Below are 24741 nucleotides of genomic sequence, written 5' to 3' on the forward strand. Positions count from 1 at the left end.
ACAGATAAGAGGTAAACAAATGATGGTTGCTATATTCCAATAAAGCTTTATTTATGGATAGTGAACCTGAGTTTCATATAATTTTCATGTGTTATGAAATATTAATCTTTTGGTTTTTTCCCCCTAACCATTTAAAAATGTAAAAAGCATTCTTAGTTTATAACCAAAAAAAAAAGCTGTTGCCATCAAGTCGATTCCGACTCATAGCGACCCTATAGGACAGAATAGAACTGCCTGCCCCATAGAGTTTCCAAGGAGTGCCTGATGGATTCGAACTGCTGACTCTTTGATTAGCAGCCATAGCTATTAACCATTACGCCACCAGGGTTTGCTCTTAGCTTATAGGCCCTATAAAAAAACAGATGGCAAACTGGGTATGGTCCATTGGCCATAGTTTGCCAACCACTGACCTATCATAAAAAACCACAGAAAACCTTTTGTACTTTTGTTTTATGGAGTACTACTCTGTTGTTTAGAGTCATTCGAATGCTGAGGAAGTAGAATGCACATGACCTCTTAAGCTATTAAGGCCTAGATTCAGATCCTGGCCCTACCATCTACTAGTGAGGTGGCCTAGGACATAATATTTAACCTCTCTGTGCTTCCGTGTCATCTATAAAACAGGGGCGGTGACATCTACATTACAGGGTTGCTGTGAGAACTAAATGAGATAATGTATATAAAGCTCATGGCACAGTACCTGGCATATGGTAGGCACTCAATAAATGGTAGCTATTAGCTTGTGGATCATCTTGTAGATCAGCTGTGGCTCTGAAAGCAGCCCGGCCACTCAGCAAAGGACAATGGTAGCAGGAGGGAAAAAGCTGATAGCAAAGTACAGAGAGGAAGAATTCAGAGGCCCAGGATTCTAAGTGTCTGGTAGGGCTGATTACTTCTAGCACCATCCCAAATTCATTGTGCCACTTCTCCTGCTCAGCAAGAACTCCTGTCTCACACTGCCAAAACCCACTTAGCATTCCTTACCAAACACGCAGAGGAGCCTGGAGCTCTCTCTTATCCCTGAACCTCTTCCTGGCATAGGGCTGGGGGAGGGTGAATGTGGCCAGACCAAACCTACACTGACTGGCCTGCAGCTGGGTCTTATATAGGCTGGCCCTGCCAGGCCCCCTAATTCTTTCTCAATTCCTCATAAATTCCCTGACGTATGAAGAATGAGATTTCTCCAGAGCTCAATAACTAGACCATCTACAGAAGTCTTAGAGCAAAAAAACTAAGTATCCAAAACAAGGGATCCACCACATTACTTTTAAGACAGAGAAGCATCAGTTGGACAGACTAGACTAAGGCTTGTGGAATCTCTATCCTTGGTCCAAAAAGCCAGATATAGCCTGTTACTTCCTTGCTCCCAAACCTCTAATGGGTGTCCACTGCTTCTGGAATAACCAACCCCCTGTCGCTCAGGGCCCAGACACCTGCATTATGTCTTACCACTCCTGTACTGAAGCCTGAACCGGCAGTCCAGCTAAAGTGGACCTCTTCTACCGATCACCCTAAACAATTTCCAGCTTTCCACACTTGTGCACAATTCTATCACAGCACCAATAACATCTTACTGCACGTCTGCCCCTAGACTGTGAGCTAAGGACAAGGCGGAGACGAAGGCTGATTCATCTCTAAGTCCCCAACACTTAGCACAGGGCCTGGCATAGGAGTAAACACTCAGTAAATCTTTACTGAATGAATGAAAACACCTGAAGTTATTCTTCCCTTAAACTGCTTTAGTTCCCTTAAACTTAAAAGATGACTGAGCACAGTCTAAGAAGCCCTGGTGGTGCACTGGTTAAAGCACTCAGCTCTAACCAAAAGGTTGGCAGTTGGAACCCACCACCTGCTCCGCAGGAGAAAGATGTGGCAGTCTGTTCCATAAAGATTTACAGCTGTAGAAGCCCTATGGGGAAGTTCTGAGCTCTGTCCCATAGGGTCGCTATGAGTTGGAATCAACTCAAAGGCAGTGGGTTTGGTTCCAAAACTGAAGAGAAAGCAAAGAAGCATGACGAATGTGATCTAAGCAATGGAAAATAAGTTTTAAGAATGAGGTAAAAGAAACTAAGGCTGTTTTAGCCTGGGGAAGAGAAGACAAGGCCTAACTCGATTCTGGCTTTAAGTACACAAAAGGTTCTCCTGAGAAAATCTTGATTCATCCTCCTTTTATAATCAGAAGAAACTTTTCCACATTCACGAAAAATGGAACAAGAAGAAATGACTTAAATTTAGGCCAGAGGGGCTTAAGCTGGGGAGAAAGAAGAACCCAATCAGGCACCACTTTTCCAGAGATACTGCTATTGTACTTTGTGGCAAGCGGATTGGAGGAGTTTTGCTTAGCACTTTTGTCAATGGCTGCGCAAAGGGGAATAAGATACACTGTTCTGTTCCTGTTCACTGCTGGTTACCAGAGGTGGGTGAGATCCCAAGTCAGGTAAGTTTTTTAATGAGTCACTAACTTTTTCTTAGCCCTTTTCCTACATGCACTTTCTGTCACATCATGCTTCACAACCCTGTGAAGGAAGAACCTGGTATTTTAAAGTTTCCCTGTAGGGCAATGGAAAGAGAGAGAGGAAAGGGCATCAGAATAAAACAGTGGGGGAAACAGCCCTCGTAAATGTACTTTCTGTCAAAATGATACCTAACTGGGCATTAATATTCATTGTTAATATTACTACTATTAAAGCTAATATTCACTGAGCACCTACTATGTGCCAGGCACTGTGCCAAGTATTTAACATGTTATCTCAGTCCTCATAACAACTCTAAACCAAAAACAAACCCAGGTGCCATCGAGTTATTCTGACTCATGTTGATTCCATGTGTTTCAGAGTACAACTGAGCTCCACAGGGTTTTCAATGGCTGTGATCTTTTGGAAGTAGATTGCCAGGCCTTTCTTCTGAGGTGCCTCTGGATGGATTCAGACTACCAGTTTTTGGTTGGTGATCGAGCACTTAACCATTTCCACCAGGCAGGCTCCATAACAATCCTATGAGATAGGTAATATTCATATCTCCATTTACAGATGACAAAACTGAGACTTGGGGAAGTGCTATAACTTGCCCAAGTCACACAGCTAGCAAATGGCAAAGCCAGGACTCAAACTCAGGCAGTCCAACTCTAGAGTCTATAAACTTAACTGCTGCTTCTCTGTAAGAAGGATGAGAGGGCTAGAATTTAAACCCTAGTTTCTCTGAATCCAGGTTTACAGCCTTGGCCACTTCCTTATACTGTCCCAGGTCAAGAAGAACAAAGTAATATACAACATTAACAAGGAAGAGACCTCAGAAGTGAACCAAAATACCCCCTTATATTACAGGAAAAGCAGCTACAATTGAGGACTCACACATGATGATGAACAGAACTGGGACTTGAATCCCAGCCTTTTGACTCCAAGTGTAGTGCTCCTTCCTCCATTATAGATTCTTGTTGAATGAGGGTATGAGAACAAAGGGACAGTATCTGCCAAAGGAGCTACCCCCCCAGGCAGACACTTAGCAATGAACTGCCAATCTACCATCAGAACCTGTGCCTGAAATACAAGCGTGCCAACGGCCTCTGTAAACTGGTTCTAAGATTCTACTAGCTAAAGATGGTAATATACTGATTTATGGTACTGCAGGAGCTGCAAAAAAGCTCACATATCAAACCAATCAAGCAGACCGAGACCCGGCAGCTTCCACATTAGACCAATGGTTCACAGTTTAAGCCTGAACTGAACTATTCCAATAGCCTCCTCATTGATGTCCCCATTCTCTGCTCTAGTCTAGCCTCCATCTTGCAGCCAGAGTAAGCACAGCCGTAGTCATGGAATTTGGAGCCCTGCTGCATAATGGAACAAATATGGGCCTTTGAATCTGGTTCTACTAGCTTTGAACTATGCTCTGTCACTTACTAGCTGCATGACCCTGAACAAGTCACCATAGTCTTTCTGAGATCTGGTTTCTTCGTCTTTATACTAAGGGATTGTTGTTCTGTGCCACTGAGTTGATTCCAACTCATAGCGACCCTACATGACAGAGTTGAACTGCCTCATAGGATTTCCTAGGCCATAATTTTTACAGGAACAGATTACCAGGTCTTTTCTCCCATGGAGCCACTGGTAGGTTTGAACCGCTGACCTTTCGGTTAGCAGTTGAGCGCTTAACCATTGACCCACCAAGGCTTCTTAAACTAAGGGATAACTATCCGTATATTAAAGGATTGTGAAGATTAAATAAACTATAGTGTGTAAAGCACCTAGCATACTGCAAGCCACAAAACAAAGCAGGCACTTGATAAATGGTATTCTTCTCCCCGCTCCTCTCTTTTCATTTTGACCACAATCCACCACTTCCGTTTATCTCTCCTCCTCACCAACTCCACCCCCACCCCCATACACCCCTGTGCATTGCCACCATTGCTCAAGCTGTTCCTTCTCCCAAGAATGAACTTCCTCCAAGGCCCAGCATAAATTCTCTACCTTCAGGAATTCTCCTCTAGACCCCCTTTAGTCGAGTGGGGATTGATTTCTCCTTTTCCCAAACTCCCACTGTGTTTATATTCCTTACTACATTTACCTTAGTCAGTCTGATTTCAGTTATTTATGTACTTACCTATTTTCCCAACCACACTGCAGGGAGAAGGCTCTAAGAAGACAATTACTTACAGGAGGGCAGGAAATGTGTTGTTTTCCTCAGTGTATACTCCTCAATACCAGTACACAGCAAGAGCTCAATGAATATTTACTGAATTGAATCTTTCCACTCTTGACTGGGAATCTTTACAGAAAGATTCTGGACTGAGTTTATTCTAAAACCATGTATTTACTGCCTGACTTGATATACATACAATTTTTGAGGTTTATTAAGACTCCTAAACTAAGATCCACTAGTTATTCATGTTGCCTTCTGCATTCCTTCACCTATTTTCAATATCCTGGACTCCTCTTGGGGTATCTCTCCAGCATGCAGTGAGACATTGCTGAGAGGACATCTCTTGCTCATGAAGAGAGTGATCTAGGAGCAAGCTTTTTTAAGGAACTGTTCCACCACTGGTGAGGAGATGACTGTCATTAAAGCTATAGTAAAAACCTGTGTGTGGAATTAGAAAATAAATCTGAATAATTTCTCTCTGTCTCAGTTTTCATGTCTATAAAATAGAGTTTTGAGATGATACATATAAAGCACTTAAAACAGTGTCTGGTGGAAAACAGTTGGGCGGTTCTCATACCATATGGCCCAGTAATCCCAATCCTAGGTATATACCCCGAAATCTGTACACCAATTTTCACTGCAGCACTTTTCACAATAGCCAAAAGGTGGAAACAACCAAAATTTCCATCAACAGATGCATGGATAAACAAAATGGGGTATATACAATGGAATATTACTCAGCCATAAAGAGAAATGAAGTCCTGATGCATGCCACAACATGGATGAACCCTAAAAACATTATGCTGAGCAAAATAAGTCAGTGTAAAAGGAAAAACACTGTATAATTCCCACTTACATAAAATAAACAAGCATACAGAAACAAAAAAAAATTATTAGTCGTTGTCATGGATTGAATTGTATCCCCCCAAAATAACGTGTCAACTTGGTTAGGCCATGATTCCCAGTATTGTATGGTTGTCCTCCATTTTATGATTGTAGTTTTATGTAAGAGGGGATTAGGGTGGGATTGTAACACCCTTACCCAGGTCACAACCCTGATCCAATGTAAAGGGAGTTTCCCTGGGGTGTGGCCTGCACCTCCTTTTATCTCTCAAGAGATAAAAAGGAAAGGGAAGTGAGCAGAGAAGAGGGATCTCATACCACCAGGAAAGCTGTGCCAGGAGCAGAGTGCATCCTTTGGATCTTGGGTCCCTACTTGGAGAAGCTCCTAGTCCAGGGCAAGATCGATGAGAAAGCCTATAGAGAAAAAAAGCCTTCCCCTCGTGCTGACGCCCTGAATTTGGACTTTTAACCTACTTTACTGTGAAGAAATAAAATTTATCTCTGTTAAAGCCATCCACTTGCGGTATTTCTGTTATAGCAGTATGAGATAACTAAGACAGTGGTTACCAGGGGTGGGAAGAAGAAGAAGAAGAAAAAAAAAACAAACCCAGTGCCATCAAGTCAATTCTGACTCGTAGTGACCCTATAGGACAGAGTGGAACTGTCCCATAGAGTTTCCAAGGAGCGCATGGTGGATTCAAATTGTCAATCTCTTCGTTAACAGCTGTAGCACTTAATCACTATGCAACCAGGGTTTCCAGCTAAGGGGGTGTTGAGTTTATATTAACGGTGTAGAATAATTTGGGAAAAGATAGTGAGAATGGTTGCACAACTTGAAAAATGTAATCAATGTCATTGAATAACATGTAGAAATTGTTGAACTGGTATGCGTTTTGTTGCATATATTTTCACTGCAACAAAACAGTGTCCAGCACATAGTAATCACTCAATAAATGTTAGATATAACATTAAGAATGTAATAGAAAAGACCTAAATGGATGACAGAAGAGACTCTGAAACTTGCTCTTGAATGTTCAGTAGCTAAACCAAAAGGAAAGAATGATGAAGTAAAAGAGCTGGACAGAAGATTTCAAATGGTGGCTTGAAAAGACAAAGTAAAGTATTACGATGACATGTGCGAAGACCTGGAGATAGAAAACCAAAATGGAAAAATGCACTCAGCATTTCTCAAGCTGAAAGAGCTGAAGAAAGAATTCAAGCCTCAAGTTGCAATGCTGAAGGATTCTATGAGGAAAATATTAAATGATGCAGGAAGCATCAAAAGAAGATGGAAAGAATATACAGAGTCACCATATCAAAAAGAATTGGTCGACATTCAACCTTTTCAGGAGGCAATATACGATCAGGAACCGATGGTTTCTAAGGAAGAAGTTCGAGCTGCAAAAAACAAGGCTCTGGGAATTGGTGGAATACCAATTGAGATGTTTCAATAAATGGATGCAGCGCTGGAAGTGCTCACTGGTCTATGCCAAGAAATTTGGAAGACAGCTACCTGGCCAACCGACTGGAAAAGATCCATATTTATGCCTATTTCCAAGAAAGGTGATCCAGCTGAATGTGGAAATTATCAAACAATATCATTAATATCACATGCAAGCAAACTTTTGCTGAATATCATTTAAAAGTGGCTGCAGCAGTATATGGACAGGGAATTGCCAGAAATTCAAGCTGGATTTAGAAGATGAGGAACCAGGGATATTATTGCTGATGTCAGATGGATCCTGGCTGAAAGCAGAGAATATCAGAAAGGTGTTCCTGTGTTTTATTGACTATGCAAAGACATTTGACTGTGTGGATCATAACAAATTATGGGTAACACTGTGGAAGATGGGAATTCTGGAACACTTTATTGTGCTCATGAGGAATGTGTACATATATCGAGAGAGTAGTTCGAACAGAACAAGGGGATGCTGTGTGGTTTAAAGTCAGGAAAGGTGTGAGTCAGGGTTTTATCCTTTCACCATACCTATTCAATCTGTATGCTGAGCAAATAATCCGAGAAGCTGGACTATATGAAGAAGAACGGGGCATAAGGATTGGTGGAAGACTCATTAACAACCTGCGTTATGCAGATGACAGAACCTTGCTTGCTGAAAGTGAAGAGGACTTGAAGCACTTACTGATGAAAATCAAGGACCAGAGCCTTCAGTATGGATTACACCTCAACATAGAGAAAACAAAAATCCTCACAACTGGACCAATAAGCAACATCATGACAAATGGAGAGAAGACTGAGGTTGTCAAGGATTTCATTTCACTTGGATTCACAATGAACACCCATGGAAGCAGCAGTCAAGAAATCAAAAGATACATTGTATTGCGTAAATCTGCTGCAATAGAACTCTTTAAAGTGTTGAAAAGCAAAGATGTCACCTTGAAGCCTAAGTGTGCCTGACCCAAGCCATGGTGTTTTCAATTGTCTCATATGCATATGAAAGCTGGAAAATGAATAAAGAAGACAGAAGAAGAATTGATGCCTTTTAATTGTGAGTTGGTGAAGAATACCGAATGTACATGGACTGCCAAAAGAACGAACAAATCTGTCTTGGAAGAAGTACAACCAGAATGCTCCTTAGAAGCATGTATGGCGAGACCACGTGTCACATACTTTGGACATGTCATCAGGTGGCATCAGTCCCTAGAGAAGGACATCATGCTTGGTGGAGGGTCTGCGAAAAAGAGGAAGACCCTCAATGAGATGGACTGACACAGCGGCTGCAACGATGGGCTCAAGCACAGCAACAATTATGAGGATGGCGCAGGACCAGGCACTGTTTCGTTCTGTTGTGCGTAGGGTCGCTATGAGTCAAAACCGACTCAATGGCACTGATCAACAACAACAATGATATCAGCAATGTAATAGACTGGGAAAAACAGTCAGAACGTGTCACTTGTAGTGCTATCTCTACAACTTGTGCAATCTTGATCAAGTCCTTTCCCCTCTCTGGGCTTTTCCCCACCTGTAAAATGAAAGTGGTAGAATCAGATGGTTCCACCTTCAACAATGTATGTGTTTATGATCAACAAAGAGCTTTCTGTTCCATGTGCTGAGGCTGTTGGCAAGGAAAAATGTGAATGCTTAGCTGCTGGTCTCCAGATGGGAGGCACCACTGTTTCCCAAGGCCAAGGGCAAAACAATTGATTAGTAAACCACCTGTGAGCTTTCCCCTGGGTGAACTATATCACACCAGTGATAGTCTCTGAACAGAGCACCACTTCTCTCGCCCACCCCAATAAAACTCACCGAAAGGCAAGACAGAAGCCTGAATATAATGTCAGCAAAGAGGAATCCTGTCTTCTGCAGAATTCCTGCACTCTCTTGCCTGTAAACAGGATATCATTAATCTAAACTAGGGCCCTCCTTAGATAGAAAAAAGGAGAAACACAAAGCCCCACTCTAAACCTGGCCAGCTCATAAAACAAGGATCAAAGTTAGTAAATGAAAAATGTCACTGACCCATTGAATAAACGCTGCAGACGCTGACTATGTTCCAGGCAGGGGAGAGATGCTACAGGTATGGTCCATGCCATCAATGCACTCAGAGTACATATGGGGTAACAGGCCCCACGCTCTGTGATCGAGGTTCAGCTTCTGCTACAGAAGATGGAAAGGTAGCAACTAATCCAGCATGGGAATCAGAGAAGCTTCACCAGGCAGGTCACATAGGAGCAGGAGGAGGGAACTCCAAAAAGGCTGGAACAGGAACATGCAGGGTGTGTTTGAGGAACAAAGACTTGTTTCATTTTGACTGGGGCACAGGGTGCAGGCTTGAAAAACAAAGGGACACAGGGCAGGAAAGAGGTTTGTGATCAGATCATGGGGAGATGTGTCTACGAGGCTGATGAATCCAAACTCTGTATACTGGGCAATGAAGACCCCAAAGTTTCTGAGCAGAGATTATTCAATGTTATAACATGATCAGATCACTGTTTCAAGAAGATCATATGGGCACCCATGAAGAGGATAGAAAAGGACCCAGTTACTCTTTTACTATGGGACCACATAACAGGAGACCATATGGGCTTCCTAAGCAGTGCTGGAATTCAACAGCTCCTGTTCTCAGAGCTCCTCTCTCCTATGGTCTAGCTCATGCAGTCTGAGCTTAACAGGTACTCACTTGTCAGGCCCAACCGACAAAAAGTGCTAGAGCACTAGAGTAACAGGCCCTCCAGACAAATCCAAGAACCCAACCAATCCTCTGGATCACAGAAAGAAAGAACTGAGGGAGAAGAAGCAGCAGAGGGTGGGAGTGCACCAAAGTCTCCAGCTGGCGCAACTCCATATAAAAACCCAACCCTGGGTATTCTTTTCATATCTTTAGAGGGGCTGAAGTTAAAGGTAGTGGGCTAAATGCACCTGGCTCATGGCTGAGGATTCAATGAGACAATACTTACCAACTGCCCAGCATGGGTACCTGACACACAGAGGGGCAAGTAGCAGGGATCTGAACTGGTTTGAACCCCTGCTGAGAACCTGTATTTCTAACAAGTTCCCAGGAAGTTATACTTAAGAATCACTTGGGGATCTTGTTAAAATGTAGATTCTGATTCAGTATATCTGGGGGTAGAAATAAAAATTCTCGGCAGAGGTTCAAACTGAACTGGTTTGAAGCCCTGGTAAATCTGAGTATCAGTTCCCTTTCCATACTGCAAAGTCAGTTCCACCTGTAAGTCCCACTCAGGCTTTAAAGCCCAAGCCACATCAACCACTCCCCCAAGGCCTCTCTAGAGTACTCAGTCCAAAATGATCTATTAGTTCCTGGAAATCACAGCTATCACATACCGAGCACCCATTCCATGACAAGCACAACACTGCTTGACTTACACGTAATCCTACTCAGCCTTCGTAGTGACCCTACTATGTTCATTTTTCAGAGGAAAAACTGAAGCTCTGAGAGGGGAAATGACTTGACACACTGATAGGAAGTGGCAAAAGTGAGATACCCCAACGCCAATCATCTCCAACAACACTTCATTCCTGTCACCTGTGCTGGACTCTGATCTGCCACTGACCATATGACAGTTGGCCTGGAAGTTCTCTTGAGAACAGAGATTGCATGGGACACTATTCCTTTCCCCACTGTACAGTCACCAGCACATGGTCAAACAGATAGCCACCCTGTAACAGAGAGAACTGCCCCACAGGGTTTCCAAGACTGAAGCAGACTGTCACACCTTTATCCTGCAGAGCGGCTGGTGGGTTCAAACCGCCAACCTTCCAGTTGGCCCCCAAGTGCTTAACCACTGCTGCCACTAGGATCCTTTAGCGCGTGGTAGGAGATTTTAAATACTGCAAAATAAATAAAAGCAGATAACTTTAAAATAAAATATAAAATTATTGTAAATGCCTCAAATGAAAAACTATGATGTTGCTGCTGTCTGAACACGGGTCCCAGCCATAGCCTGGACCCTGATTCTTGGTGGGGACTGAGCCTCAAACCAGCCACTGACTGAGCTCCAACCTCGGACACGGACCGAGCCCTGACCTGTCACAACCCAAACCTCGACCCTAGGCACAGGCTGAGCCCCGACGGAGGACACACACTGCGCTCTGACTTCCTCACAGACGGAGTCCTGAGAAGAACCCTAAAGAAGTGTCCCCTTTGGCTGTCCCTCCGCAAAAGAATCGGGTCGTGACCTCGAGCCGCTCTGAAGGCCCTGATTGCCCGTCCCGGGCACACAGACTTACTCACAAACCCCTGGCCCCACTTTCCACGGAGAGATACCTTTCCGCCTCTCCTTCACCACAGCTGACTCCCCGCGGGATCGGTCGGGCGCAACCCCACTTGCAGATAGCTCTGCCCAGAACGCGGAAGAGGCGGTGCTAGACCCGAGGGGAGGACCCGACCACAGAGGGGCGTGACGGGGCGGGGCTGCGCCTGCGCCTGCGCCTGCGCCCTAATGACTCCTGCGGGGCGAGACAGCCAAGCTAAGTAAACTGCGCAGGAGTGAGATGAAATGGGCGGGGAAATTGCTGATGTAAGGGTGGGGCTTAGTTCCTTTTGATCCTGTCTCTGCGGAGTCCGGAGGCTGGTTGCCAGGGAAACGCTGAGAGGGAGGTGGCCAGGCAGCGACAGGTGTAAATAATATTTACAGAGAGCTCCTGCATGCCAGGAATATGGGCATGCCTTTTACATATGGGGAAACGCTGCTAGTCTTTTCTAAAACGGGGGGCTAATCCTGTAAAATTTCTTTAAAGATCCAAGTGCCTATAATTTCCGCATGAGTGTTCCACCTTGAGCCAAAGCATTGCCCTCATTAGTTCAAAATAAAAAATTTAAAAGCTCACTTCTTGGAGAGAAACAACTACAAATAAAGTAATACCTCAACCAGCCCTCGTCCCTCCCCAGGGCTGCAGATGTGAAGAGCGGATGACAGTGCCGACTTGGATTTTAATTCAGGCCCTGACTAAAAATGTCAGTTTCTTCTTTTGTTAAATGGAAGTAAACATCCCTTCCCTGCCTGTTTCAGGATTGTTGTCTGGGTCTGGCTAGAAATTCTCCACCTGACAAACATTTGTTCCCTTGCCCTTCTGGTCTCAGTCTTCTGTATGATGAAAGGAGGCCTGGATGATTCGCTAGATTTCCCAGCCTGAGTGAAGGCTGGAGAGGGGGAATACTTCCCACACTTCTGTGCTTAGTCCAGTCCTTTACAGAATCTCCCAGGCAGCCGGAAGACCCCTGTATATCCTGACCTCTCCCGCCCATCATCTTCCAGGACCATCAAAGCTTCAAGTCCTTGGAGGCCTTGATGGCCCATTGTCCTCCCTATTCTTCCCTGCCTCAACCGACAGCTGGTCCTAAGTCACCCAGGCCTATACTCCAATCCAGTTTCATAAAGTTGCTGTTTCCCACACAGCAACCAAGTTCAGCTAACACTGGATAGGAGGGCTGTGGGTGATTCTCAAAGAGGGAAGGGTCAAGGAGGGCCCTCCCAAAACAGATGGTGCTCCAGCCTGCTCAGGGCTCCCTTCGCCAGATTCTACTGCTCTGTTGGTGCAGGGGTTGAGTGGGGTGTGAAAATATTGCAGCAGAAAACCTCCATGAGGAGGCTGCAGTGTTCTTGGGGGCCAAGGGTGGTGGGGCATTCTTTACTCAACAAGTGCATCCTCTGCCCCAGGGTGGGAAGAATGGAACCCTCGTTCCTTCTTCAAAGATTTCTACAGATCTTAGCCAACAGGAAGCAATGCCTTCCCTAGCCTGGCTGCCCAACCACACTGCCCCTCTACCCTCAATACATTGCCTTTCCCAGGACTCTCTCCTGCCAGGTTTTGGCTTGGCGGGGGGACTCTTTGCTCTGCATCTCTGAAGCCTCAGCTCTCTCTTCTCTCCCTTCATTTCTCTCTACCTCTGTCTATTCTTTTTAAAGCATCCCTCTCTGAATCTTTCAAAGCAGTTTTGTGAAGGCTTCCTGATGTATTCCCAGGCATTCCTATGTAAGGTACAGGCCTTGGACCACACAGCTCTGAGATAAATTGACCCTTACTGCCATGGTGTTTCAAAATAACCACGAGTTCAAAGGCTGAAATTTCTAACAGTCTGAGCTGTCCAATGTTTGAGGAGGTAGTAAGTGACCTGTCATAGGAGGTGTACAAGTAAAGCCATCTTTTAGAATGCAGGACTAGGCCTCCTCTGGTGAGCCAGACAAAAGAGCAGTAGAGTGGAAGGCCTTTCAGATACTGGAGAAGTGAAAGGAGGGTGCTGGGGATCTGGAGAGGAGCCAGGCAGCTGGCCCAAAACAAACTTGATTCAACAAGCTATTCTATGTCAAGCACTCAAAACATAGTTGGAACACAGTAAGCATTAGCTATTATTGTTATTATTATCGTGACTGACTCACAGACTGGAAGTAATGAAAGGGCTTAGAGATCAATCAGTCCTTTGCTCCCACTCCTGAACATGAAATAGATGGAATAATTGAGGTTTAGAGGGAGAAGGGGGCTGCCACGGTACCTCAAGGGCTGGACTGGGACTGGAACCCAGGTCCCTCCCTACCAGGAGAACTCTTGCACAAAGCCAGGCTGTCTCCATTACAGGTGGAGGGGAGGGCTCCAGGTGGGCGTTTGCTGACTGTTCAGAACCAAGCTGTTTCAACTCCTGTCCAGGCAGCTTGTAAGAGGCAGTGGAATAACAGCAAGACCTGAGCCAAGAAAAGACTCCTGGGGAGCAAGCTCAGGAGTCAGTCCCATGTCCTACCACTATGACTTTGAGCTCCAGCCAGCACTCAACAGTTTCTTGAGAAGAGCTTCCTCTGCTGTGATTAGCATTGGGACTGTGTTTCCTCCCTGTCTCTTAACCCATTAGCTCCAATAAACCACCCAGACTAGAGGCGGAGGGCAAGGACAGCTGGTGCCAGATGACCTGAGCTGAAACAAGGAAAAACCTCCCCCATCAGTCTGAGCTTCAGGAAGGCAAGGGCCAGCTGTCACTTCCACAAGGGTCTTAGCCCAGCCTGGCCCAGAAGTCCCAGAGCCCTGGAGAAACCTCAGTGTCCCCACCCGTAGAGCTGGGCCAGATACAACCATACTAGCAACCCTCACATGACCCAGATCTCAGGACAAAGAGTCCTCCCTGCCCCATCCTGGCATGGCTCCTTTTACAGCCTTCCCAGGAGCCATGTGGCACCGAGACCACAGATTCTCACCAGCAGCCGCTTTAGTTTGCCTCCTTTATTTTACCAAAAATACAATAAAATCTTCCCTCTGTTTCACAAAAATAGATTTCCCTGCCCCCCTCCCCACAATCAGCTCTGGCCGTAGCCTAGAATCCATCTTCCAAGCCACAGACAGTCTGGGGGAAGCTCTGACCCCCTCATTCCAGAGGCTCTGGCAAAGCTGCTAGGCCAGCACAGTTCCCTTGGGAACTTCTCGGGAGGCAGCAGAGGCGGCAGTCCCAGGACCAGCAGGCTGGCCCCAGGAGTCCCATCTGTTTCCTTAGGGGGCAGGCAGCTTCTGGGTACATGATTTTGGAGATTTGGCTCAGTAGACCTCCCCAACTGACCTGAGGAGTAGTGGGGCACTCTGGTATTAGGTTAGAAATTCTTGCTCAAAGCAAGAACAGTTGTGTCCTGGAGAAGGGCTAGAAAACCCTCTTTCCATGTGCATCTAATGTTCCTATTCAGCAATTGACAGGTCCTGGGCTGGGAGTCAGGACCCCTGGTTTCTAGTCCAGTTCCATGAAAGCCTCATTATGAGGCCTTGGGTTTCCTCCTATGTACATTGGGAGAGTGGGCCTGGATGATTCTCAGGTCCCTTCTAGCTCTCCATCCTGGCCTCCCAGCATGGAGGTTCTGGGATGGCAAGGCCATGTTCCTGCCTTGGCTTCTCCACCAGTTGCTCTGGGCATGGGGGTGAGAGTAATGGAGTGCTGAATGAACATCCCAATCTCTTTGTGGATGGCTGTAATCTAAGCTCCAATCAGCTGGAATGTCTTAGACATGGTTGGGAAGAAGGCAGGTACTTGTGGGGTATAGGTTCCCCAGGCCTGGAAGAATCCATTCACCAGCGATGTTATTCCTCAATGCCCCAGGATGGGTGACAGGACTCTGGAGTTTCCCAAGTTTCCATTGGCAACTTGGGCTGGAGGATTATTTTGTGATTATCCTGGGAGCCAGATCTGTAGATTCTGGGAGCTATATTGGAGTGTATGATTCCCAATTTAAGGACCAAGGGACCTTTATGGACCCGAGGGATCATCCCCAACCCCCAGGAGGCTGTTTATAATCAGGACTTCCTGGAGACAGAGGGATGAATAAAATGAAAGCTCATGAACATCTCTGGTTGAGAAAATCAGAACCTGTGTCTGTAGTGGGCCAGAGGTTTAGGTATCAGGGCAAGGCTCCACCTCCTCCTAGCTCCCTAGGACTCATGCTGATAGAAGACAGTAGCCTGGAAAGTTCAAACATAGAGATACTTCTACAACCACATTTGTGTACTTATACACATGGTGAGTTACACCAAGCAGGGATACTGACCTACCATCACTTCTACAGTGGTCATGGTTTGACGATTCCAGTCTTCATTAATTCATTCATTCATACAACCATTTATCTAACATTTATGGAGGGTGTATTATGTGACCCAAGGGTCAAAATCACACACACACATACACACAACATTCACTGTCATCTGTGCCCACTCACACAGGGTACTCACCCTCTTGCACCTTTCTTATCATCACCTTAGTCACATCCAATTACCCAAAATGGGCTTGGGAACCACGATGGAGGGGTCAAGCATCAGGGAAGAAACCCTCTAGCCTACCCTACTCCCAGACTTCACTGCCAGAGGTTTAACTCCTCCTTTCCTTCTCATTGCCCACCTTGAAGCCCTTCCTCCTTCTCCATTCACAAGTAGTGAGAGGGACATGTGGGCAGACTGCTGAGGACCAGAAATCCAGGGGCTTTGGGTGTATGAAGGCAGTCCCAGGACCTTCACGTTCCTCTAGCACCAGACTCCTAAGGGTCCCCGGCCACACTGTGTTCAGATGGTCCATCTGACAGCCAACAATGTCCAGGCCTGGGCTCAGTGGCAGATCCGCTCTGTCATCTCCCTCTGCAGAGATACAAAGTGGGGCGGGGTTAGTCAGAGCTCAACCTTCCAGGCAACCCCCTCCCACACTGCAGGGCTTAGCTGTTCTTCTGCCTGACTCTGCCCCCGCTCTACCAGCACTCCCCCGGGAATCCTCCCCACTAAACACACACAGAACTCCAGCCTGCAGATCTGGGTTTGTAAAGTAAAACTAGAATAAATTCTCTACGAAAGTAGAGGATCTATTGTTAATTTTTTTCTAATCTCTCCAAGTTCTTTAGGAAAGTAGAGAATCTATAGTTAAATAAATTGCCTTTCCCTAGTTTACCCATGTTATTTAATATATGAGCCAGAAACTTGTATATGGGACTTTCTTGAAGCAAGCAGGCTCTGGACTTGAAAACATACAGAGGCTGGCCCAGGTAGAGGAGGTGCGGAGGGACAGCGGGGGTTTGGCCTCACCAGAGGCTCCAACTCCCGCTGATCCACCAGACTGAACTCTTGGATGAAGTAGTAGAAGTGCTTGTAGCAGGTGTTGACATGCGCCTCGGCCCCCATGCTGAGGATGCTGTCGAAGTGGTGGATGTAGACATGGACAAAGACGCGGAAGAGGCGGGTCAGGATCTTGGTGCAGACCTGCTGGAAGTTCTTAGGGAAGGGAACTCCTGGCAGGGGGTTGCGGAGGGCAGAAGGAGGGAGTTGGCATTCTGGTGATGAAACACTGCCCAACCTTGCCCACCCACACACAGGCTTTGCCCAAGATGGCCTCTTTACCCAATTCTCAACACACTTCCCTTTGGGAGACAGAAATAGTGGTTTGCTTTCTCCCATACTTTCTTTTTTAATGAAACACACGTCTGTGCCTCTTCCCCACTGAAATACAAACCATCTTCTACATTTTCCTATCACCTAAAGCAGGGCTTTGCAACCTTGTGGTGGGGGGGGGCGGGGAGCACTGATAAATCCTTCTTAAGCTATGATCAGAGTAATGGCCAACACTCTCTCCAGAAATATGCACACCTGCAGGTATGCTCACATCACATCCTTGTATGTGAAACCAAGGGGAGTTCATTAACATATGGGGCCCATTTTTTTTTTTTTAAAGGTTATCCAGATTAAGTCCTAACTCTGCTGCACGATACCTGCTCAAGGCCTTTCATGATCTGACCCTGACCTTCCCTCTCCAGCCCCATCCAGAGTCCCTTCTCTTCTCAACATTCACACAGCAGGCCTCAGACCTCCAGTCTTGAGATTATTCATTCTTCAAGAAAGAGTTCAGATACCCCTCATTCCTTCAAATATTCGATAACACTTATGAAGAGCCTTCCATATGAGCTAGGCCCTGTGCTGGGCCCTCTGCATCTTTGACTCTAATTCTTATAACAATCCTGCTGATGGGTTTAATCGTAACCATTCTAAACAAAAAAAAAAAAACCAAACCCAGTGCCGTCGAGTCAATTCCGACTTATAGCGACCTTTTAGGACAGAGTAGGACTGCCCCGTAGAGTTTCCAAGGAGCGCCTGGTGGATTCGAACTGCTGACTTTTTGGTTAGCAGCCGTAGCACTTAACCACTATGCCATCAGGGTTTCCATAGCTATTCTAGATGTGATAAAACCAAGGCACATAACCACTTGCCCCAAGTCACAGAACTGTTAATCAGTAAAGACTGGAGACAGGATTCAAAACCTCTTTGCACCACATTTCAGTCCCTCAGATATGAATGTTTTAAGGACTAAGGCATGCCTGACCCAAGCCATGGTGTTTTCAATCACTTCATATGCACGTGAAAGCTGAACAGGGAATAAGGAAGACTGAAGAAAATTGACGCCTTTGAATTATGGTGCTGGCGAAGAATACTGAATATACCATGGACTGCCAAAAGAACTAACACATCTGTCTTGGAAGAAGTACAGCCAGAATTCTTCTTAAAGGCAAGGATGGTGAGACTTTGTCTCACATACTTTGGACATGTCATGGGAGGGGGCACCAGTCCCTGGAGAAGGACATTGTGCTTGGTAAAGTAGAGGGTCGATGAAAGAGAGGAAGACCCTCAACGACATGGATTGACACAGTGACTGCAACAACAGGCTCAAACATAACAAAGGTGATTGTGAGGACGGTGCAGGGCCGGGCAGTGTTTCGTTCTGTTGCACATAAGGTCGCTATGAGTCAGAACTGACTCAACAGCACCTAACAACAACAGATATGAATGTCACAGATGGTACAGCTTTCCTGCCCATGGGAGGCTCCAGGATCCATAAAAAAAGTACAATTTCTGCACAGCTCCCATTATCGAGGTGGAAATCTTGGCGGCTATGCCTTCTTTGCTGTGGCAGAGCTGTCCCAGGATGAAATCATGGATACCTGGGGTCTCCCAGGCCCAGGAAGCTAAGGCTAGAAGGGAGTAAAGCTCACTTCAGGCCCATACCTGGTCCACCCTACTCCACTGCTCTTGAGCCCTTGAGCCCTACCAGGCCCAGCCTAGGTTCCTCAGGCTGGTCCTTCTCATCTTGAACAAGAGACCAGAGCTCTAGCTCTGAATCCACTTTCCCTCTCTCAACCTCAATTACCTCCCATGTAAAATGAAGGTACCCATTGTTGGGCATGACAGTACAGGAAATGGCAGGCCACTGGCTCGGGAGGAGCTGTGGGCATTGACCTGTGACTCAGTCCCCAGCTTCCCTCAGCATTCAGACTTCTCCTCGCTGGGCTTGCCCACCCTGCCCCACCCATCTCTGATTCTAGCCCCTCCTACAGCCTTACTATGGATCAGCATGAGGCCTGGTTAGGGTGGGGCCCAGTGTACAGGTGGGGCAGCTGTGATGAACACAGCTCAGTCCTCGACTGACACCTCCTCCTGCTCCCTGGGGTGGGGAAGCAGAGCTAGGGTGGCATCACTCCCCTCCCCTCCCTTCCTCGCCTGCCCAGGCTGCCCAGCTGAGATAAGAAAAGGCCACTGGCCTGTATCTGAGAAGGAAAAATTCTGCCCTCAGAGCTTCATTGTGAGGTGGAGATACCATCCCAGCCCACTCAACTCCTGCCCCTTCTGGGTGTCTGTACTGGGGGACTCCTAGATAGTCACTCAAGCTTTGGACAAGAAAAGCCCCAGATTGGGAGTCAGGCAGTCCTAGCTCAAGCAAGGCACTTAACCACTACAATCCTCAGTTTCTTCTACAAAATCACGTCCCCCTTCACAGAACTGCCTATCAAACTAGATACCACATCTGTGAAATGGGCTTGCCAGGTGGTGCTCACCAACACGAGTGGGAAAGACTTCCTCATCGTTGATGAGGCTCTCGATCCAGTCCATGAGCAGTGCCATATAGCGTGGCGCTGACAGCTTGGCTGGCCGCCGGTACTGGCGCTCATCTTGCCAGCGGTACTCATAGCGGGGCCCGCCTGCCATGACTGGGCAGCTGGTCTCACTACAGTGCTCGGCCATGGTGCCATAGATGAGGTTGATGCGGTTGAAGAAGTCCACGACATGCACTGCGATCCAGTCATCGATGCTCTCACCAGGTGGCAGCCTCACAACACTGCGCAGGTCCAGGCCGGACTTGAGTGATGCCTGTGCCTTCTTGTACAGCTCAAAGCGCTGTGTGCCGGGCTCGAAGCGCTTCCTGGGCCGAAAAGTCTTGTCTTTGGAGAACACCTGCTTCAGGCACAGCGCCATGACCCAACTAGGGCTGGGTGTCCAGGGCACTGACCTGCTGGAGACAAAGGCATGGGAAGGAAAAACCAAAGGGGCTTGGATTTCCCAACAAGTCATTTCCCCCTTGCCTGAGTCTTTGGTCAACTTTTGCATCCTGTGCCTCTGATCTTGTTTTGTTTCCTCTCTGCTTTCATCCAGTCTCACAAATGGCTGGCCCTGGATTCCAAACTGGTGCTCGTCAGACTTGCTCCTGACCCTTAGGGAGGCTGCAGAGGCTCAGTGTAGGACTGCCAGGAGCAGGGGCTTGGACGAGATGACCTCTGGGGGTCCCCATAAGCCAGCTAGTGTGGTTTGGCAGAACTGGGCTGCATTGTGCTGGGGAGAGAGGGAGTGCCCCCCCCCCCCACACCTTCAGCTTCCTCTGGGATATCCCGTAGTTCATCCAGCCACCGGGGATTCCCAAGGAGCAAGAGGGACTTTTCTACCAAATATGTCCTTTCCTTTTTTCACCCTGAAAGAGGAAAGGGCCCTCACGTAGCCAGCTAAGCAATCTCAGAGAGTGGCTGCCGGTGCTGGAGCAGAAGGGGAGGGTGGCAGGGTTCTGCTTTCTCTGACAGTGGCTGGAAATTCTTCCCCCCAAACCCACCTCTTCAGCCCGAAACCTCAACAAGCCACTGGCCCCACCCCATTCACTCACCACTTAGTAGACATTAGAGCACCTACTATGTGTCAGGTACTGGAGCTCAGACAAATTTGCTTTGCGTCTTAGAATTGAAGGATAACAGACTTTGGGAGCAGAAGTCAGAGTCCCAGCCTTGGAATCAGTAGTCCTGGGTTCTAATCCTAGCTCTACCACTGACTTGCTGGGTGACTCCTATAGCAGGCATGGATTTGGCCCATGCAGCATCTTGGGTCACTCAGATAGAAGCTATGTTTCTGGGACTCTTGGAGTAGTTACCTAATCTCCCCTGTGAGCTCCTGGGAAATGCAGACCCACTGGCCGAGACTGGAATTTAGCCACAAACTGAGTGTACTGACCCTGACCCCACAATAAGCACTAAGCCAGAGTAGAGGCTCTGGGTATATATAGTTCTGAGCCCTGGTCCCAGGCTGAACTCTGGCCCTGACCCTTACCGTAGAGTGAGCTTAAATACTGCCACAAAGTCTGAGACTGACTGGCTGACTCTGGAGCATCTTTCTTCCTCATATCTCTGGTAGTGCGCGGACTGAAGAAAGGACCGAAGAAGGGAGGGTGGGCACAAGGCAATACGGGTATCCCCCACTTGTTGAAAGTTTGATTTACACCACTCCGCTTTTACAAAGGACCTACATTAGTACCTGCTTTTGCTAACTGAAAGAAATCTGATGAAGATTTTTGCTTTTACGAAAAAAGGTGAAAAGTGGAAATAGCGTTCAGCGTTTGTTTTGCTGTAAGTCATTAAAGAGGCTACGCACACCCCGAGCAGCGCAGCGAGAGTGGCATCACCAAGCTCCTTCCCTGGGAACTACACTCAGCATTCCTGCTTTTACTATATGTCAGTGTTATTTTAGGTTTTATGTGTTACTTGGTATGCTTTGGTAGGTTATTTTTTGGGTCTGGGAATGTTCAAAACTTTTTCCCATATAAATTATGTAATGGTAATTGCTTCTTTGCTTTATGCCATTTCAGCTTACAAAAGGTTTCATAGAACGCTCTACTTTTTGGACAGTGGGGAAAACCTGTAATTGGGGCTAACCAAAGGTACAGCACATAAAGGAGGGTGTCACTCCAGGTACCAGTTAAGCTGATGGAGATGTTTGGAACAAGGTACTTCCTTGTACTTACAACAGGCAGGTCAGGATTGGGACAATCAAGCAAAATAAAGGTAATTTGGGGAGTCTCCCAGCAGGATCTTGTCACCTTGATAAAAACCACAGATGCCAAAGGTCATCTTATCCATCCTCCTTAACTTCTCACCCCGAAGAAGTCCCCAGGGTGAGACCTGAGCTTTCTGACCAAAGAGGAGATTTCCACACTTCACTTGCAGCCTCCATTTTAAACTCTGCTTGTGGCAGGTGCTTCCAAAATCACTCACACAGCAGCTGGGTGGGATTCCTGGGCTCCCCACCTTTATGTGATTCCTTTTACTGACAGTTGCAAACGAATCCTCACTCTGGCACTTAACACCTCACCCTACCCTTCCTGCCCTGTTTCCCACCTCGCTACACTAACCACCTTGGCATTCTTCCTGATCCCTGAACACATCGCACACTCTCCTGTCTCTGTATGTTTTCTTCCTCTGACTCCTTGGCCTGACTACACACTCTTCAGGTTGAATGTTACCTGCCTGGCTGTGCCTCTACTGAGCCCAGATCTCCTTTCCTTTGAGGGGAGGCTGCTCTTTGGCCATCACTGCCTCCCCGCACCAGAACCTAGGTCAGGGCTTGGCGGAGAGTCAACGCTCAGGCTTCAAGGAAGACTTTGAACCTAGAATCTTAGAGTTGGAAAAGCACTGAGCAATCAGCTGGCCCAATCCACTTCTTGCACGGAAGGGGAGACTGAAGCCCTGAAAGGGAACCTGAAGAGCCTGAGGTCACACAAGTTACAGGCAGAGCTGGGACAAGGATGGACAAGGCACAGTCTCATGAGTACGGGACCATCTTCCTGCATGGGCTGGTCACCTGGGGAGAAGGGGCGAGGAAAGTAAGTGGAGGGAAGGGGAAGCATCTTCCCCACCAAAGGGACCAAACTGCTTCCTGTGTCTCCAATACACTGAGCCTCATCCCTCCTCACCCCACTCCCACAGCAACTTGGATGCCCTGACCATCGAGTTATAGGCCACCTTTCTGCTGTGAAATGTTGAGGCCTGGTCTTCTTCCCAGGAATATGTAAGATTTGGGGGCAGGTGGGGGTGGATGCAGCACAGGTGCCCTTCTATCCATGCAGCTTCTCTTCCCTCACCCCTCCCCCCACCCCCACGCTCTAAGTGAGTTCTTGTCCCTCACCAAACCTCTGTTCCTCTCCCAGAACTGCTGCTGGTCCCCCTCTGAGCCTGGTTTCTATTTCTGGGTGTTCTTTTATTCCTAGAGTTGCCAGTGACTTGATCACTTCCTAGATGGGCGTCTGGGCTTCCCTAAGGTCACCACAGGGTGACCCTCCGTGCTTCTGACACTAACCCCCTCCAGGGCCACACTTGCCACTCCCTCGTCCTGGCCCAGAGTCTTGGCCAGTGGATGGCCCCAGTTAGAACCCAGCATTCAGCCTGGGCTGTGAGATGTGGGCGCCCAGGACCGGGCCGAGATCCAAGAAGAAGGTATAGGCGGAGACTCCACGCTTTTCCCTGGGGGACTCCTCCGCCCACGGCCACCCGATCTCCCACGGGACCCTCTCACCACCTCTTCCCTCCCCCGCCCAGGCGTCAGGGTCCGACAGGTCCTAGGACCCAGAGGAGCTAGCCTAACATTACCGCTCCCGAGGACACGCCCCCCACCGCCACCCCCTACCCTGACTTTCGGAGTACTCCCCTACAGACCCCGGACAGAGGACTGTGGCCAGACTGCCTTCGGGCCGAGGTCGCCTCGAGACAGTGCCACACTGGGGCAGCCCAGGAAATGAAAGTGGAAGCAAGGCTGAAGCGGGGGCGCAGGGGGCGCGAAGAAGGGTGCGGGCGCTCACTCACAGGGTCCGCCGGGGTGGGACAATTCGAGTCCTCCTCTGGCCACGAGGTCACATCACCAGCGCGCTGGGTCGCCCTCTGTCTGCCGGTCGTCAGTGCCGGTCCCCCAGCCGGTCCGCCCGCCGCCCTGCCTGGCCCAGCAAACGCCCTCCCACCCCTTTGGCGACGTTGACTCCGCCTCGGCCCATCCCGGCCCCGCCACGCTGCGGCCAGGGGGCGGGGAGGGGGCGGAGAAATGGGAACCCCTTCGTCTTCCAACACAACGCACGCACGCATCAGCCTTTCCGGAAAGCATGTACAGGGTCGCTATGAATTAGAATCTACTCCCCAGCAACGGATTTGGTTTTGGTTTTTATATCTGGCTCCCAGCTTCTCTCTGGGCAAAGGACTAACTGACCAGAAGGCCTTCTCGTGTCTCCTTGGGGGCACTATCAAGGAGTCAGCCTCAGCTTCCTGGACGACAAAGCGGGGACAAGCGCAGCTTCTTGGGGGCGATAGGGACATGAAGTGACAAAACATCTGGAGCGGAAACAAAAGAGCTACTAGATAAACGGTCTTTTTCTTGCCCTCCTGGAATCATGTGTCTCACTTCCCTGAGCTGAATGAGGTATTGGGTCTGCCCTGTCCATTCCTAACCCTCAGCTCCTGGCATAGTGCCTGGCACACAGCAGGTACTCAATACCCATTTCCAGAATGAGTGGATGGATGAATGCCTTGGACATCATGAGCTGAGTGCCTCATCTCTAGCACTGAGGCGACTGGCCCCTAAGACTGCTCGAATCACAGACTTCTGAGTAGAACTGCCCATAGGGTTTTATTTTTAATTTTTTTTATTGTGCATTAGGTGAAAGTTTACGGCACAAATTAATTTCCCATTCCATAGTTTGTACATAAAGTGTTCCATGACATTGGTTTCAATCCCCATAATGTGTCAGCACTCTCCCTATTTCCTTCCTGGATTCCCTGTTTGCTTTTATCCTGGTTTTCTACCCCTTGCTGCCTTCTAATCTTTGCTTTCGGACAAATGTTGCCCTTTTGATCTCCTATAATTGATTTTTCTAAGGTATCTTGCTCTCGGGTGTTATTGTTTATTTTATGGGCCTGTCTATGGTTTGGCTGAAAGGTGATCTCTGGGAATGGCTTCAGTTCCAGTTCAGAAGAATGTCTTAGGGCCATAGCCTTGGGGGTTGCTCCAGTCTCTGTCACACCAGTAAGTCTGGTCTTTTTTGTGAATTTGATTTTTTGTTCTAAAGTCAGAGCAGTCGGTAGTGGTAGCTGGGCACCATCTAGTTCTTCTGGTCTTGGGTCACGTAGGCTGTGGTTCATTCATTCTTTGGACTTATTGTTTCCTTGAGTCTTTGGTTTCCTTTCCTTTGCTCCAGATGGTAAGAGACCACCATA

The 24741-nt window shown here is 47.6% G+C and overlaps 2 protein-coding genes across 11 annotated transcripts in view; both read right to left on the reverse strand.

The window, feature by feature from the left end:
* The window catches only part of MKNK1 (MAPK interacting serine/threonine kinase 1), a 55491-nt gene extending 44157 nt beyond the window's left edge, over positions 1–11334 (reverse strand). For 2 of the 7 annotated variants that reach the window (XM_049879196.1, XM_049879190.1), the window contains exon 1: positions 11229–11334. The gene's annotated coding sequence lies outside the window, so the exon portion shown is untranslated. Of the gene's footprint in view, positions 1–8959; positions 9197–10677; positions 10793–11191 lie in introns of all 7 variants that reach the window. The other 5 variants (XM_049879192.1, XM_049879191.1, XM_049879193.1 and 2 more) reach the window with 5 other exon arrangements.
* A 1517-nt stretch (positions 11335–12851) lies between these two features.
* MOB3C (MOB kinase activator 3C) lies at positions 12852–23479 on the reverse strand. 4 transcript variants are annotated; one of them, XM_049879199.1, is made up of 3 exons: positions 23344–23479; positions 19288–19739; positions 12852–16054 (listed from the first exon to the last, which is right to left on the reverse strand). In XM_049879199.1, exons 2-3 carry the CDS (start codon positions 19703–19705, stop codon positions 15792–15794), a joined length of 681 nt encoding a protein of 226 aa, XP_049735156.1. In that variant the 5' UTR covers positions 19706–19739; positions 23344–23479; the 3' UTR covers positions 12852–15791. The 4 variants fall into 4 exon arrangements, with proteins under 4 accessions (XP_049735156.1, XP_049735157.1, XP_049735154.1 ...); XM_049879200.1 differs by having other exon boundaries at positions 19288–19742; XM_049879198.1 differs by lacking the exon at positions 23344–23479 and adding an exon at positions 16493–16695 and having other exon boundaries at positions 15930–16054; positions 19288–23098.
* Between the last annotated feature and the right edge of the window lie 1262 nt (positions 23480–24741).

The sequence above is a fragment of the Elephas maximus genome, chromosome 3 (assembly GCF_024166365.1).
Source record: "Elephas maximus indicus isolate mEleMax1 chromosome 3, mEleMax1 primary haplotype, whole genome shotgun sequence".
Lineage (NCBI taxonomy): Eukaryota > Metazoa > Chordata > Mammalia > Proboscidea > Elephantidae > Elephas > Elephas maximus.